This window comes from Sceloporus occidentalis, unplaced genomic scaffold (genome assembly GCF_023333645.1).
Source record: "Sceloporus occidentalis isolate IW3139 unplaced genomic scaffold, rSceOcc1.0.p SCAF_3, whole genome shotgun sequence".
Lineage (NCBI taxonomy): Eukaryota > Metazoa > Chordata > Lepidosauria > Squamata > Phrynosomatidae > Sceloporus > Sceloporus occidentalis.
Genome location: NW_028316983.1, coordinates 137485674 through 137504153, shown reverse-complemented (window position 1 = coordinate 137504153; position 18480 = coordinate 137485674). Strand labels below are relative to the sequence as shown.

Here is an 18480-nt window from a genome sequence, read left to right as displayed (position 1 = left end):
TGTACACGCCCACTGGGTGGAAACAGACAACAGTGGGTGGTATTTTCCAAGGACTATAATAATGGCTATGAATCCCAATGTATTTTGTGGGTAGTAGTGAGGAGTATTATTGGAGTTGTGTTGGATAGTTTTGGAGCTGTATATAGTAGAATAAAGTAGATCTTTTATATAAGACTACTGAGTTGTCTGGTGTCTTGAGTGAAGATACAAGAGCCAGCAGGATCCTGAAGAAGTGGGAAGACTTCTGTGGAAGCAAGAGTGAGAAGGCTTGGAGAGTTTGTCAGGGTCTTCAGCCTATTCTCTGTAACTCTGCTGCTTTAGAGCAAAGCTTTAACCACTGGCCAAAACTGGTCAGCGCCGGTGCGTAACAAGGTGGTGAGTTCGAGCCAGAGGTGAAGAGCAACAACTCCCATCATCCCTGACATTTCATTCACAAGGCTGCTATAAGTCAAACCTGACCTGCAGGCACAAAACTGTAAGAACAAAGAGAATAATCTTAGACAGCTCTCATTTCTGGATGAAGCTACAGGTCTTGTGAGTTTCATTGTATTGCTCCCAGGCAAATTTAAGCTTAGATGAATTAAAAAAAAAAACCCAAATCAATTCAAAAGATTAGTCACTGAGTCTTTGGAGAAAAGATTAGGGAAGTATCTAAAATGTATGGGAAAGGGAAATAAATGATAAATTGGTGTTAGAAAATGATCTGACAGGGTCAAGAAAATTGGCCTTGAGAAGGGTCCATCCAGAAGGAGTCATCCTTTGTCATCCTTTACAAAGGGGCAGAGGGAGAGAACATTGTCCTGACTTGCAGATGGCTCTCATATAGTTAGATCTCTAGAACAAAAGGCATTCAGAGAAGAATTAAGTGATACAGCATAAGTCCTGGGCATGGTCATCACTCTTTTGTTCTTCAATGGAATTTAGTGAAGTAGAGAAGCACGAATAGCAGTATAGTTAGAGGTCAGTAAGTATGGGCCTGAACAGACAGGCCAAAATAAAGCTGCTTTGGGTCACTTTGGAGTATGCTGTTTAAATGACACATGTGCCTTAAGAGGCCAGAATATGCACCAAAGTTGCGCTCCAAGTGATTATGACTGGAGCGTGGCTTTGGCACAGCTTCCGGCCTCTTAGGACGCACGCAGCATTTAAACAGCATACCTCCAAAGTGACCCGAACCAGCTTTATTTTGGCCTGTCTGTTCAGGCCCCAAGTTTCTTTTCTGAGACTGTTCTGCATCATTAACCATTTTTTTCTACTGATGCTGTTCATAGGTCTATAAACAACAAATTCCACTAAGTGTTTAGAAATATTGTTGTGCCTCTTTATTGGGGATGCTTCTCAGAGGTCCTCCCACAAAATATCTTTCTTCCAATTTGGCATACAAATTAAAGGTTTTTAGAAACTGAGGATGCTCCCACTACTAATAGGGCGAACCACACAATGGTGGCAGTGACCCCCCTCCAGCTAAAATTGGCAGGATTTCCCACTTCTATCTTGTAGCATAGGGCACTCTTATATACCAAGGGATGGTACTTGCCACAACTATGTTGGGAAATAATGGCACTGACAGCTACCTGAGACTTCTCAGATACATGAAGCATCAGCAATATAGTTTTGGAATGCTCTTGCTTAAGGTACCATCCATACTCAATTCCTGGATACTTTATTCCATTCTTTTCCCTTGTTTCCTAAATATGTAACTCAGCAGTGGGTGAGTGGGTGGGAGCATTCCCGTACCTGTTTCTTGTGCGGAAAACATCATTCTTCCTGTGTCTAGATCAGCAATCAGTGAATGAATTCACTATTAGAATGTATGATTAAGAATAATGGATTATGGTTGGAATTCTGAGGTTTGTTTGTTTGTTTTTAAAAAGCAAGAGAGAATTTATTAATCTGAGAAGGCAATCTCATCCTTCAGGTTTAAGAATTGAAACTTTGCTGTGGCCCATTCATTTCACTAAAGGTGGGGGGAATCAAACTCACATATAAAGTCTTAGCTGAAGTCATCTCAAGATTAACCTCTGCAAATGATTATCCATGCTGTCATGTAGCTCACTCTATAACTAAATTTGGCAATTTGAGTAGGAAAGGTGGATAAGCTTCATTCTGGGGCTAATTCGATAGGGAGTCTATTGAATATAGCCTTCATCTGCTGTTTCCCTAACCCATCCTACTCATAAAATCTTCAAATAAAGGATATGGTACATATTTTGGATTCTATATAGACATATATAGCCCTATATATATATATATTTAACTCTGAGTGTTTGCCTGATGAGCAGGTCAGTGGGGCTGCTTTCTCCACTCACGTCCACACATCTGCCCACTCTCTCAGCTCTTGCCCTCATTCAACAGGGAGGTCTGAATGGACATTCACTTAAAGGCAAGCAGAATTTCTCACATGATTTTTGTTAGGATCCCTGATCAAATGGAGTGTTTGAGTCGTATGCAAAAGGATCTGAGAAGAACATTCTTTCCAATCTTGCTGCAAAATACAAAGAACCAGAGACTGAGTGGGTGGGAGAAACCAGAAGGAATGGTACCACCCCATTACTACCTCACTAAGTATTTGGGCAAATGCCTGAACAGGGATTTCACCTGTGAATATGCCAAAGGCATTCCATGAAGAGGATTACAGAGTTGTTATTTCCCCACCTGCCTTGCAAAACCGAGACTGCTGAGCCAAAGCAAATTTTCAAGAGTGGACTAACAGCAAAAAGTTCAACTTGACAGCAGCCAACAACTATCGTGCTACTTCATGTAAACAGTAACATTGTATGCTTTTTAAAGTCAATGAAAAAACCCTACATTAAAATTCATTTAAACAACAGAGGGAAGTATAAAAATGCTCTGACTTTTATCCAGGTAGGACTCTATATTATAGTCATCATCCCACAAACAAATGGAATTAATCAAAAGCTGTTCCCACTAACAGGTGAAGGACTGAAGTGATCATAACAGCTCTTTTTAAACAACAAAAGTAGTGTTGGATTCTTTGGTCCCTATCTTGATATAAACTACTTCACCAGCTTCAACAAGACTATTTGCATGAACCTTCAGGTTTGGAATAGGTTGTTATCTTTAAACACAGCAAATAGGAGATTTGTCTCTGAACAGAGCAGGCATGTAAATAAACAAACATGGTAATTCATTTTAGAATGAAACACCACTTTAAAAAAAATTAAGAAAATTCTTCCAATCTTTATGATAGCTTTCATAGAAGCAAGACAGGCATCTGGTGTCTAATTGCCTCCAGGGAAGAGGCTGCTTTCAAGCAACTACGAAGAGGCCTGCCATCAGTGTACATCATGTGGTACATGTAGGAAAGAACGCAAGGACACTGATTGTACTTCCACGCTGCAAATGTAGCTCAATCTAATTACTGCTTTTCTACTGTACAAGCTAAGATTGCTCATTCAGGAGTGGTTCAGGATTTCATGTCCTCCTCAATAACCATGGAATTGTCCCAATTAGTAATTGGTACATCACAGAACATACTTGTGATGTGTTACTCTTTTCTGGTCAATCTGTATCCCTGAACATGGATGAGATATGTTGGATTCTGTTGTAACAGATAGATAACCATCTGATTAGTTTCAGACTAGATGCTGCTGTGGACCTTTGCAAAGATAGTGAACCAGTTAAGATGGTCTGCTCCAGGTGTCTGATGGAACCGAATGGTTTTAATGCTCTCGAAAAGCTTACCATCTTGCACTGTCAAAACTCGACTGATCTTTGGAATACAAAATAGTTTGAGCAATTAACACTGTAACCTCCAAGCACTGCATTCCATGGAAGAGCCAGATTAGCTTCCTTCCAGATCAGGTTTGACAGGGAGCTGAGGGCTAGAGTGCCACTAGTGGACTGCTTGTGATGACTATGATCATACATGTGTCTAGAAATTATCTGAAGTGGGGGCACTTACATCTCCACCACCATCATGTCCACACAAAATAGAACAGCAATTCTTTTCCATTCTATATGAAACATTCACTAGGGAATTGGAGAGAGGTGCCAAAGCATGTGGTGTCTCAGAGCAGGTTACTTCATTTTTCATGGACAAAACTGCTCAGGTTCACCTTGTCTTGGACTCCATTCTTGGGATAGTTCAGGTTGAAGTAACTTTGGCAACTATTTCTCCTGTTATGTTGGATTCCTTCCAAGCTTCTAGATCTCAAGGATATGGACAGGGCAAGTGGAGTGTTAAAAGCTGACATTTATGTGATCATTGCTTATCGTGGCTGATCAAATCTACCAGTGCAGAACTAATGCTGTGGTTATGTATTAATGTCTCTTTATGGGAAGGGGTTGTTCTCAACTGCATGGTTGAATTCTGTATCCTATGTTGTTCAATAACGACATCAAACTGCTGGGGGAGATCATTTGATACTCTTAAGTGAGGTGTCATCAATATGCTTATGATTCAGTTCTATTGCTCCATGCCACCTAAGAGCAGGGAAGCAGTCAATGCCTTAAAATGTTGCCTGGGTGTGAGAAGAGGATGGAGGAGGATGAACTACCTGAAATTAAATCCTGACAAAGCAAAGGTGCTGCTGGTCAATAAGAAGTTCAACTGGGAGAATGGGGTTCAATCTAATTGAAAGATCATTTGTGTGCATGTGTTTCCAAGACCTTAGAGACAGGTGTGGAGAAATAATTCTCATCAAGGCCTATGACAGCAGTAATCACTATTTAAAATGCAGTGATCTTACACTACAAGAGTTTGAGTCAAACACAAAATATAACAAGCTTTGTGAACATAAAAAGGTAAGCGCAGAGAGAGAAACCTAGCAGCATCTTTAAGACTGATTTATTCTAGCATGAGGTTTTATGGATATTAATTAACTTCTTCAGATGCATCAATAGTCTTTATCAGCCCATCTGAAGACGTGATTGATATTCACAAAAGTTCATGCTAGAATAAGTCAGTGTTAAAGGTGCTGGCTTTCCCCCCTTCCCTTTTATGCTGTGACAAACTAACAGATGTATTGCTTTGAAAGCTCTGTTAAGTAAAAGTAAGTTCAGAAGAAGTCTTCCAGCCAGGTAAGAGTATGAGGGAAAGTGGACAAGGCATGTGAAAGCCCAGGTACTTTGTCAGTTAGTGCATGGGGAACTAAATCCTGCTTTAATGTTATATGCAAAGTAGGTGAGTATCTCTCACTGAAGAGCAATTACAAGGCAGGTAACACTAGAAAAGCAGGATGATATCCTTATGAAAATTCATAGAGCAAGAATTTTAAACTTCTGTGGATACTTTTAAGGGAATATTTTGGATTTCTGATGTTAGCAAAGTTTATTTCATGCCTGTTTGGTCTCTTATGCAATTTTTTGTTTCATGTCCTTTGAAGCTGTTTTGAATATATACCTTGTTTACTTACCCTTGTCTAGAAAACTCAAATGGAACAGCATCAAAACAAAAAAGGAAATGACCAGGTGTGTGTATATTCTGTAACCATACCCACCAGCACAGAAATCAGTTTAATCCAGAATTCATCATCCAGAGAATTTAACTTTCTCTTTTTAATTGTGAATTTCTAAACCTTATGGCTCTGTAGATATACTTGTTGAAATCTCAGCAGCTTTTATGTTGGTGGTGGGGGATGGAGAAGAGTGGTCTGAATTTCCATTAAACATGTCAGTGTATCTCCTGCCTGTATACTTCTTTGCCTTTGCCAAGGTATCACAAAAGCAGGCCAATGCAACATATGGAAATATACCTGATTCATATTATTTATATAAACTTTGGAAATTTGCTTTTCTTAAGTGTGGAATCTGCATTGTCAAATTTTATTAGCATTAGCACAGAATACACACAACCCTGAGAACAGTTCCCCTCATTCCTTTTGCTGTTACCATAGACTGAGAGACCAAAAAAGTTACCTTGCAAGGAAAAAATAATAAAAACGATTCCTTAGTTAAAATATTTTTTGCATACTTTTCTTCCTTTAACTATTTAATGAAATGAAAACAAAGGGGCCAAGCTGAACTTGCCTTGCTCAGAGGATGGGTGACAACAGCTAGTAGTCAACGGATCCATCCATGTGAAAAAGGAAAACAAAGCCTGACCCCCCAAACAGTTCCCTAAATAGGGACAACACTAATCACCGAAGTGCACTTGACACCATAGGAGCTACAGTATTCTTTACACATGCACACTTTGTAGGACACTTTGTACATGAAACTAAACAATGGAATACAAATATGCAAGCATCTTCTTTTTAAGTACAGAAATTAAAGTTCATTTACATTCTTTACTTTCCAAGATACTGATGGAAAAACAAGACCTTCCCAATAGGAAGCCTGAAGATGCTCCTTAATCCAGTAAAATCATCTACACACATACTCACTCACACAGACACCTTTCTCTCACATCCTTCAGGTCATATATAATTGTGTGACTATGAAGAGCCCAAGACAGAAATTACTCCTCTCACCAGAAGAGGATGAGGGAATTGTTAATATTAATCCAGTTTCTTCTGTAGACGGTTTCTCCTATCTTCAGCAGTTCCTGGGCTGAAATCTGTACAGAAACCATTGGGAGCAGGAGTTTCCAAAGAGCTTTCAGTCTTCATGTGATCAGGATATAGGTACTCCTCAGCAAAGTCTGGATACATTTCAGCAAACCTGTGAAATTCATCTAGAAATAGATAAAAGAAGGAAGTTTATATTGTAAGCACATAATTGACTGATATTTCAATAACTGTCACTGTCTTCTTTTTCTGGTATGATTTTATATATCTATGGGATAATAAAGATACAATGGGTTGAATCCAGGCTTGGCCATGATTAGAACAGTATCAGCCACTGAATCCAAAGCCTTTATGCAGATACACATCATCCCTATTATATAAATGTTCTCCATTGTTATGGACTTAAAAAAATTATTCTATGCACTCACCGTATGTAATTTCCCCCCTTCCATCAACATCTATAGCTCTGAAAAGGCTCGATACATTAAGGTCTGAAACACCCATTGCAGTTTTTAAAATGCAAGTTATGTCCTCTTCTGTTATAGTGCCACATTTTGATTGATACATCTGTAAAAAGAAGAAGAATGCAGTCAACATGGAATTTGATGTTCCAGCAAAGCTATATATTTAAACTAGGTTTGTTACTAAGCTATGCCATAGAGTCAGAGGTTTGGGTGACTTCCAAGCAATATATGATTCAGCTGTCCAACAGCACATAACTTTTCTTGAACTAAGCCCAGTAGGAGATTTTTGTTCCTAACAAGTCAGCCCTTTACCTCCCCAGTAACAGCTGTACTGATGTATGCCATTTATTTTATCCTATAGAATTTTAAACAGCCCCCCCCCCCCCAGATATGAATTCCAGGTTGCTTGGTTATCTATGCTATGAAAAAGTCAAGGTAGATTCAAACTTCAAAAATCATTATGTGAGATGATCGTTATTGAGGACTGAGAATAAATATAAAACAAGGTTCCACACAAGGGTACCTCTTTGGTGCGCTCCTATAAAAGCCTTCTTAAAGAGAAAAAATTATATGAAAGAATAATAGTTGATATATAAAGATCTGTTGGTTGTAGAGAACAATCAAAGTACCTTGAAATTAAGGGAAGAACTGGACTCGGAGGATCATGTGTTAAACTAGTTTGCTTGCAGGCAATTAAGTGAAAGATTTAAAATGGTTAAAAACAGTTTTGAAATGTCTAGACCTGAGTTTGAAATTAAATTGTGTACAGTTAATGGACATTTGATCACTAAAATGTATAAACTACTGTTGAGATTTGAAACAGAAGGGGAACAGGTGAAGGATTGTATGGTAAAATGAACTCAAAATATTGCTTCCTCAATTCAAATGGAACAATGAGAAACAACTGGAAATTTACTTTGAGTTATGATTTAAGAGAGAATTTTTATAAAATGATGTATAGATGGTATTTAACACCAAACAGATTATATAAAATTTGTAAGAATAATTCAAACAAATGTTGGAAATGCAAGTTGAAGATATTGCTTTTTTTCACATGTGGTGGACCTGTGATGAGGCACAGAAATATTGAATTCAAATTCATTCATTGTCAAAGGACATTTTTAATATAAAGATACAGATGAAATCAGAGGGGGTTTTGGGTTTTTTTTTTTTTTTTTTTGCTTTGAAGGTTAATTTATGAAGTTGAGAAGAAATATGAAAAGACATTGCAATACATGATTACAGCAGCGAGAATAACACACAGTATGCCCCAAGATGGAAGGACACTAATATACCAACACAAGAGGACTGGCTAACGAAGATTATTCAACTTGCTCAAATGGATAAATTGATAATGGGCCAAAACAAATGGCCTGGTAAAGCCGGCTTCCGGGTATCTTGCAATCATGGCCTTTTGATGCCACACTCCCCCCAAGACGCCTGGAAGTCACCCTGGGGTTGTGCTGGCAACTAGATGTGGGTGCCATTCTGGAGGCGCACTGTTTATATACCTGGGTGAGCATGAGAGTTCTCAAGGAGGTGGGTGCAAGACTTGGAAGCCCTGATCCTCCCCCTCTTCCCAAACCTTTTTACATATAAAATTTACACATGCATTGCATTGAAACCAGATTTTATGTAAATAAAACTGTTCTAATTTGAAAGGTGTTATTTCCTTATAAAATGTTAAAATATGAATTTACATGAATATACAAATGAAAATAAGCACACTAAATAAACAAAATATTTTTATTCATATACTACATCAAGTGAGTATGTGTGATGTCTGTTTGTAGATGTAAAGGGGGGGGGGGGTCCCAAAGGTAAAAGCCCTATATGGCTTGGGCCCGAGTTACTTACAGGAATGCCTCTCCCCGCATTCTCAGAACATCGGGGAAGAATTTGCTGGAATTAAAAACAACTAGACTAGCTTCAACTTCCCAAAGAGCTTTCACCACAGTCGCTGCTAGATTGTGGAACAATTTCCCGGAAGAGATCCGTCTTACTACCTCCTTGGAGTCCTTTAAGAGGGCAGTTAAGACGGATCTCTTCCGGCAAGCATACCCACATGATTTTGTATAAAACACAGAGATCCACTTCTTTGATCAGGATTGGAATATCTTTATCCCACTGTCGCTTTTTGATACTTCGTTTTTAATTGTTAAGTGCTTATGTATTTTATTGTTGTGTTTTGTATCTGTATTTTTATACTAGGTTGTAATCCTGCCTCGATCCACCTGGGAGAGGTGAGAAAATGTAAAATAATAATAATAATAATAATAATAATAATAATAATAATAATAAATTTTGCATACCACTGTTGTAGAGGCTTAAATATATTATTATAGATAAGAAAGTAGAATAATATTGGCATACAGTCATTCCTTCCTATCCACAGATTTTTTTATCCACAGATTCAAGCATCCACAGTTTGAAAATATTTGAAATATATATAAATTTGAAAATTTGGGTATTCAGTGGGGAGGTCTGGAACCAACCCCAGTGGATACCAAAGGCCCACTGTATATCCATCAAAAGGGGGGGGGGACTGTATGTTTATTTTTGTTTAATAGTTCAGTTATGTTTATTTGTTTATTATGTTATTACCGTATATACTCATTTAAAAGTCGACCTCATGTATAAGCCGAGGGCAGTTTTTGAGGCCAAAATCATGGATTTTGATATGACCCGTGGATAAGTCGAGGGCATGTAACACTGGGACATGTTACAAACGACCTAAAGGGGGAAACAAAGTACCACATCCCTCCCTACATCTCCCTCTCTGTACCTCTCTCAAGGGTCACAGTATCAGCATGGAAAATGGGGAAACAAGTCTGGATGCATACACACACACACTTTTGCACCCGCATTTCCAGGCTCATGGCTTACAAAAAACAGGGCACCAACCTCGCTTTCTCCCTTCCTTTAAATCCAGCATTTCCAGGCTCATGGCTTTCAAAACGGGGTCCAGGCCTGGGCATACTCCCTCTTATTGTTTGCATTTCAGATATATTTTAAAAATGCGTTTGTGATTGTGTTTATGTTTAATAAAAATGATTTAAATTTTTTAACATTTGTAAATAACTCTATAACTTGATTGCAGATTAACAAGTTAACCAGCAGGCCTAGCCAGATGATTTTTAAATTGTAAATTATAAATTTTAAATATGGATTGTTTTAATACATATTTATGTTATTTGTTCTTTTAAATTGATATTGTGTGTTTTTAACTGATGTTTGTTGTATATTAATTTGTTATTGTTCCCCACCTCAACCCATGGGCAGAGGCAGGTAAGAAATAACAACAACAACAACAACAACAACAACAACAGGTACAATTTTATTGGCCATCTTTTCACTATAAGTTGTACTCAAAGGAGATGAAAAGTGAGAGAAAGGAATATTCTCCATATAGATATCAAAGCCCATCAAAATAGTAAATATCAATTAAAATTAACAAGCTCTAAACTGCTCTGAGAATCTTTGTAGCCAAAGAGCAGGGTATAAATATTCTAAATAAATAAATAATAACCACTTTAAAATTACTCTGTCAATATCTGCTGCTGACAAGACAAAATCCACAGAACAGAACTGTTCTGGAAGATTGTTTTTGTCTTTGTGGTGCTGCACTGGTGACAATCCATTTAAATACTAGTTACCACCTGATGCACTCAAGTTACAAGCAAACTACTGTTCCCAGAATTCCACAGCACTGGGAAATGGTATCAAACTGGATTATTTCTCCAGTATGGATACAGCCCAAGGGCAGCAATCTACATTATACTCCTGATGATTTACCCCCCCCCCCCTAAAAAGACGAAGTTACAACAAATTGTTTCTCTTTTTTGCATGCATCAGTAAAGTGTAATGGACAATTAATGGAGTTCCCATTAATACCAACAGGATTACACTCCATTACACTTTACACATGGGAGAAGGATGGGAGAAACACACGAGTGTGTGATAATCTTTGGCCCCCAATCGTGCAATTAGCAGAGTTTAAGGATGAGAGAAGGACACTGTGCCTCCAATGTGATAATCTCCAATGACTTCAGATTCCTTGCCAGGTATAAATAGAAGTTGTTTGGTTTACAATATTTAGCTGTTTTGCAAAATAAGGTTTAGTTTTTAAAAATGTTTTAATAAAATCTTTTAAATTAAAGCAGCTACTTGCCTTAAAAGCCATCTGTATTGTTTGCAGGGTTTTAGATGGCCTACACACTACTGACAATGCTGTTACATATTCTCGTAGGTCAATCAGACCATCTTCCTTCTACAAAGAGAAACAAAAAACTACATTACCAGTTTCACAAAAAATAACTGAAAGGAAAAGGAACATTTCAAGTTCACACATAAAATGCTCACATGAAGGCTTCCATAGAAAGATGTGCAAAGCCAAACTTCCAAAGACTACCATTAAGACGACATTATCTACTGCTTTTCAATTAATAGGGACAATTAAATTATTCTGAATTCTTAAGGTATCATGAAAGTCTCCCTTATTTATTGCAGTGGTGGGTTTCTAGGATGTTTAACTGCATACAATTGTACTCAAATGCTTTTCTGAGACTTTCTGGTAGTCCAGGTAAAAGAGCAGCTTTCAAAAAAGCTGATTACATAGCCATTTTACTATATAACTTCCGGTGTCACACTAGCCAACCCTGTGTTTATTATATGTGAAGGCAGAAAGAGATAGTTTGACTTGTAAAAAAAGTGACAATATCATAGGAAGACACTTCATAATATTTGAACAGATTTTATTATTCTTGTCTCCCTACTGCAACCTGCCACATGTCTCTAAAATCTGCTTTTGGAAGGTCATCCAACCTTGTAGAGCAGATTTCTTGGGGACAGGTGCCATTCTTTGCTGAATCGACACAATTGGATTTTACATTCCACAAACATTTTCCACAGCAAGAGAGGCCTTTTGCCACATTTCTCTGTGGCAAAGATAGTGATCAGGAGCCCATAAAATGCATAATCTAAGACCAGACATGCACACAACAGGCAAAAGGTATGTACACACTATCTTTAATTTAGCACTCATGTTTTGTGGTGCTACTGTTCATAATATAAACAGATACTTTCTACATTACAGTTGAAACAGCCCAATAGACTCTTACTACGATTTGAGAGTATGATTCAGGGCAGTTTTTCTCACTCTGGGATGGAGCAGATGGCCAGGAAAAAGTGGCTTGATCATGCTTTTTCAAAAAGTGGGTTCAAACTCGGCTGCCCACATGGCCCACACTCAAGGTAGGCCAAATACGCATGGTGCCATATTTGTGCTCATTGGCTACAACAGTTTTTTTTTCTTTCCTAGATATTTGCTGCGAGCTGGCAGCCAATGACTCATGGACTCAAGCTTGTTTTCTGCTGCTCCAGAGACTAGGACCCGGAGCAATGGATGCAAGCTGCAGGAAAAGAGATTCCACCTCAACATTAGGAGGAACTTCCTGACAGTAAGGGCTGTTCGACAGTGGAACAAAATCCCTCGGAGTGGAGTGGAGTGTCCTTCTTTGGAGGTCTTCAAATGGAGGCTGGATGGCCATCTGTCAGGGATGCTTTGATCTGGATTTCCTGCATGGCAGGGGGTTGGACTGGATGGCCCTTGCGGTCTCTTCCAACTCTATGATTCTATGATTCTATGACTACCACTGATTCATTTAATTCAAATACTAAAACCAGTTTATTTGACAAGTCTAGAATTACTGAACTTCTTACCTCATCAAAAAGTGCAAACATATTTTTTAATGTATCTGAAACTGGGACTTCCAAGTATTCAGCAAACTCATTAAGACTGACCCTTTGGCCTTTCGTTCTCTTGGCACTTTCTGAATATGCCTGAAGTTCCTTTTCAAGCTTCTCTGGCTTTAACCTAAAAAAAAAAAAAAAAAAAAAAAAGAGAGAGAGAGAGAGAGAGAGAGAGAGAGAGAGAGAGAGAGAGAGCAAAATAACCAAGGTATGTATTTTTTTGTGATTAATTCATTTTGGAAAAAAAACCCAACTATTCTTTGTTTTAACTAAAAATTGGATCTAATGAATAATCTGGATTTCAGTCTAGGAAGTTAGCAGGAGAGCAAGGCTAAACATTGTTCCCTACATACTCAAATTCTACATTTTCTCCTCCAGTGGTTACTCATTCAAACATTCATCCTCACAGAACTTTGCAGTTTATCTGAGTATATCTTCTGATTATTAGAGAAATGGAAAGGTTATTTTTACTTTCTTTGGGCTCAAATTTCCAGAATCCACCAGGTGTGTACTCTGATAAAACCTCCCCTTTTATGAAATGAACTTCAGTGCAATAGTCAAAACTAGAAAAAATACTAAGAAAAAAAAGATCCCAGCTCCAATAAAGCATTATCTTTCACTTTCAGTTAACAAATAGATACCATTTATAAAGTGATATACAGATTTAAGCAGTTTAAGCTTTCATTTTTACAAAACACAGTCCATCTAATGTGTGAAAAGGAATGATGGTTTAGCCAACAGACAGAAAATAAGTATTAACCTAGATGGGAAATTACGGTTTTCTTGGTGGTAAGACCAGCCTACTGAACCCGCAGATATTCAGCAGAAGAAAACTGGTAATACTGTATGCCTTTTATAATTAACTGAAGCTTCTACAATATTGACAGGTTTTGAAATTATGTAGTTTTTCAAACAATTTTTTTCTGGTCCTCTTTTGTTGTACACCAGATCTTCATTTTAGGAAACCTAAAAAGATGGACATTCCTTTACAGGATGATGGGTAACTTATTCCTCATAGTCTAAATGCTTTATTGTTTAAATCTGACTATGTAGATTATCAGATGGGGGAACAAAACCAGGGGTAAAAGGCATACTCCCAGCAAAATTGCACAACTCCTGGGAGTGGTTTGTGCTGGAGCATTCCTGGATCTTCATGGGTTAAGTCCTGGATAAGTGCGATGTCACCTGAAAATCTTCAGCGTGATTGTGTGAGTTTGTTGAGAATATGCCCTTTTCCCTCCCCAGTTTTCCCCCATCTGATAATCTCCTATGTAAGTTTGAGAACTTTAATTATTCAACTGTATACTTTTACATATCAATAGATCTACTCACCCAAGACTTCTTACAAGTTTTGCAAATTCTAAGAGACAAGTGTTTGAAGGGAGACGGAGTTGTCCTTCAGCCAAAGCTAGCTGGCAGTCTTCAAAAGTATAGTCTGTGACAGGAACTCCTAAAGCCCTTTAGTGAAGAAAATTACAATTTTAATATATTGTATTATAAAGCATACCAACAAGGTCTAGACTACTCCATCTGTTCCACTACCTCACAAATCTTCACTGTTGAAATGGCAATGTTTTCTTTATAAAGTTTAATCACATTAGTTTTACTACAGTACTTCATATAAAGGGAAATATAAGCAAATATTGAAGCCAGCACAGTATCAAAATAAGCAGATGCTGCCCCATGCTATCAGAAATGAAAGACCACTTACTTTGCCATTACACGTCTCACATTATTTGCATACAAGGATGGATTCTTCCTTTCTTCTTCGGAAGGTATATACACAGGCAAGAACTGTGAGCAGAAAAAAAGGTATGAAGTTTCAAAACAACCCCACAATCATGTACAGCCATGCACTAATCATGTGGCTTTTAAGAGGGTTACAGTAACAGGGGTGGAAATTAGAGCAAAAAGTAAAAACCATTACAGTTTTGACAGCCACCATTCAGGAGTTGTGGTAATGTAACAAGCATTAGGTTTTTAGGAGCATTTTAATCTCACAAAAATATCTTACAAAAATGTTAGGGTTTTTTTTTAGTGCCTTAATGGTGGTTTTAATGCTAATCAGTATGTCCTTCTTCTGTGCTGTGTTTCTGTTGCAGAAAGTGCCTCATCTTTCCCACCAGTAAAGCCTTTAACCACAAAAATACTCTTTTCCTCTTTAGAGCATTACAGATGTAGAATGTAGCTCTCAGAGGTACCAGCCTTGTATGGTCTGTGGCATAATGATCAACAAATGGTATTAAAGTTCTCTCTCAACAAGCCCCTACCATTTTCTACTCAGTTTCAGAAGTATAATTAAAGTAAAACCAAAATGATCAGAAAATGGTAGGTAATTGCTATTGTAATTGAAGGGGGGGGGGATCGGCTATTACCCTCTTTCCACGCACTATGGAATATATACTATTTTAGTAGACTCCTCTCATTGTAGCATCCAGTTAAAGCAAAAATGATGCAGTTTAAATTGGTTTTTGAAATCATTTTGTCCTAGGTCAATATGCAGATGAATGCAGACTGGCAATTTCATACTAACCTCTATTTCCACAAAATTATGAAACTGACATAAAGTAAGCCACAGGATTTTCAACCTAGAGGGGTAAACAGAAAAAAACAACTTTTTTTCCCCATTTACATGTTCACAGGTTATCAGTTCTGCAACTATAATCAGAATGCATTTTTAAAAGCTATTGTATGTATGAATAAGAATCCAGTCCTTGCTAATTATAAAAATAATAGGCTAGGCATGGAATCAGATCTATAAATAATTTTTCATTATTTCACACACCACAACCATCACTTGAAACTTGACAAAATCTTTCTGAGCACATCTTAAAGTGCAGTAGTAAATAGGGAAACCTAATACATTGGATCCTTGTTATCTGCTGGGGTTTGGTTCCAGGAACCCCCGTGAATAACAAAATCCGTGGATGCTCAAGTCCCATTAAATACAATGGCATTGCAAAATGGTGTCCCTTATGTAAAATGGAAAAATCAATGTTTGATACTTGAACTTTATACTTTTTAGAAATATTTTCAAGCCGTGGATGCTTGAATCCGTGTATAAAAAAATCTGTGGATAAGGATGTCCAACTGAACAACAACAATAAAAAATGAAGTAATACATAGCTCACTTACGCTCCTGGACCTTGCCACGTCCATGTGATCGTATCCTATGCACAAAAGAAATACATTCCATTACAGTCAGCAGGCTAACAGGTTCAAATTAGTGCCACTAATATACAGACTATATGTGTATGTATGTGTATATGTGGTGTGTGTGTGTGTGTGTGTGTGTGTGTGTGTGTGTGCGTGCGCGCATGCGCGCACACGCATATCAATGAGAATAAACTAGAAAGCTCTCTATATTCCATTTTTTCAATATATTGGTCACAAGGAAGAATTTTTTTAGCATTTATTTACATTATCAAAGCAAATATACACGTTCTTTCCCCCTTATGTTCAAACAAAATTCTTTTTTATAACTTTCTGATTTTACTCCATTTATATAGCATTAAAAATCTTGCTTATTTCATCTCAGTTAACATAACAATGTTTGTTTTTACATTCAAATCCCATATCCCTCAGTTTAACAAAAAAACAAAAGATTTATAAGCATTGTGCATATCATAGTATATAGCCATCAATTCTTCCAGCTTACTAAAGAATTCTCAGTGCCCTCTAGTGACAGTGACATAGCATCTGTGTTACAAGATATACCATACAATCTTGTATACATTTACTCATAGACTGAACTGAAAAAAATCTTCCCATAATAAGTCACTAGTAAATTAAAGCTTGCATTCTGCAGATACATTCCTAATCATGATGGAATTTACTATTCTTCTTTGGCTGGTTCAAAGTGTGTGCACGAGAAAAGAAAATCCAAAGGTCCAAAACTCTGAGCCATGTTTATTTCTGCTTGGTCTGTGCAAGACTGTTGCTCTCAAATCAGAAGTTAATGTCATATCCTGCATTACAGCCATTAGAAGAAAAAGGTAAACAAGTTCAGTTTTTCCAGTGAGTACAGGAATAGTTTAACTGCTTGAGGGAATATGCTTTATTGTCTCCATTTTGAGGAGGAGTGGAACCAATGCACACTAAATTTCCTTTGCATCTAGTACACACAACTGAGAAACAGAAAGAGGGCAACGGTTGCCTTAGGCCCAGAACAGGGGGGCAAATGAAGTGGCTTCTGGCCACATTTGGAGCCTGGCATTTACATGATACATGCCCCCAAAGTGGCCTGATGTCATGCTGATGTCACACTCCAGTCCTGAAGCAAAAAGGGACCAAGATAATCCAGCTCCTGGCAGAATGACTTGGGCCATTCAGTCGCCACAGTCCCAGCCCACTTGCAGCCAGAGTGACCTCAGGCCACTCCTTCCCGCCTGTTGGCTCCACCTCTATGTCAATTACTACCTGATTTTATACTGTTTGCTTTAGCAAAGAAAGGAAGAAATAAAGAAAGAATATATTCTATGATAACTTAACATCCATTTTAAAAACAGTTTTTTAGGAATCAAAACACACTCCAGCTTACCAATTTGTTTGGATAACGTAGAATCACTGGTTGGACAGGCACTCCAGGGATAAATGCTCCTATAAGACATATGGGATACATAGAATTACAACACATTCTAATTCCAAGCTCTGATGCCTTTTGATGATGTGCTTGATCAAGACTTAGAAGTTTATCGCACCGAGGTTAAAACGTGCAGGGCTGCGCACGGAACGTGACGGGAATGCGATGGGGCCCAGAACCCCATTTTACCGCACAGCGGAAGGCTGCCTTTGCCGCCGGGCGTTCCCATTGAGTTCCAGAGGGCGCCATTTCTGGGAACTGTTTCAAAGCGTTCCCAGAAATGGTGCCCTCTGGAACGCAATGGGAACGCGATGGGAACGCCCGGCAGCAAAGGTGGCGTTCTGCTGTGTGGTAAAATGGGGTTCTGGGCCCCATTGAGTTCCTGTAACGTTCCATGAGTGGCCCCGCGCATGCACGTTAGAACGCACCGGGGAATGTTTTAACTTCGGTCATACAACTCTTACTCGAATTCCACTGGGTCTTGGTAAGCATAACTGAATTAAACCCAGTGTGAATCATGGTCCTGCTGCCCTTGTGTTTGGTGTTATATAATAGTTTATTTATATGATATGCTCTGAGGTTCATTTACAAGAGACCAACACAAACAAATCACATTTAAAAAATCCATGTAAGAGCATACAGACACTTACATAAGCATAAGTACTGAATGGTAAACACAGGTTGAGATTTCCTGCCCAAAGAACAATATGGTCAAATCTGGCCATATCCAAATCTCGTTGTAAGATGGTATATTGCTTTTTTTAAAGAGGGCTTTTGCTAAATGGGGGATACCATAAGAACTTATTCTTTTCGTTTTATGAAAATATATCCACTATATATATTTGGTATCCACTGGGGTTTGGTTCCAGGACCCCCCATGGATACCAAAATCCATGGATGCTCAAGTCCCATTAAATGCAAGGGCATAGTGAAATGGTATCCCTTATATAAAATGGCAAAATCAAGGTTTGCCTTCGAAATTTATATATTTATTAAATATTTTCAAGCTGTGGATGCTTGAATCCATGGATAAAAAAAGGGTGGATACCAAGGGTTGACTGTACCTATATTGTGGCAGAAGTTATGGTGCACTTCCAACTGGTGCACTCCTAACTTTGATAAACATGATCGTTTGTTGCAAATACAAAGACAGAAGATGAGGCAGTGTTTCTTTAAGCAACAAATACCCAGTAATTCCACAGAAGTACTTGAG

General features: G+C 38.1%; 1 protein-coding gene across 3 annotated transcripts in view; it reads right to left on the bottom strand.

Annotated features, from left to right (window-relative positions):
- LOC149316860 (lysophosphatidylcholine acyltransferase 1-like) overlaps positions 1–18480 on the bottom strand; it is a 70283-nt gene that overhangs the window by 7652 nt on the left and 44151 nt on the right. Inside the window, exons 6-15 of one of the 3 annotated variants that reach the window (XR_016280542.1) lie at positions 17226–17284; positions 15821–15855; positions 15219–15273; positions 14397–14479; positions 14018–14143; positions 12656–12809; positions 11106–11204; positions 6899–7037; positions 6435–6637; positions 424–834 (exon numbers count right to left, since the gene is read on the bottom strand). Coding sequence is in view for 1 of the 3 variants with exons in the window: in XM_089516402.1 (XP_089372528.1) it covers positions 6462–6637; positions 6899–7037; positions 11106–11204; positions 12656–12809; positions 14018–14143; positions 14397–14479; positions 15219–15273; positions 15821–15855; positions 17226–17284 (926 nt within the window). In the remaining 2 variants the exon portion in view is untranslated. Of the gene's footprint in view, positions 1–423; positions 6638–6898; positions 7038–11105; positions 11205–12655; positions 12810–14017; positions 14144–14396; positions 14480–15218; positions 15274–15820; positions 15856–17225; positions 17285–18480 lie in introns of all 3 variants that reach the window. The other 2 variants (XR_016280541.1, XM_089516402.1) reach the window with 2 other exon arrangements.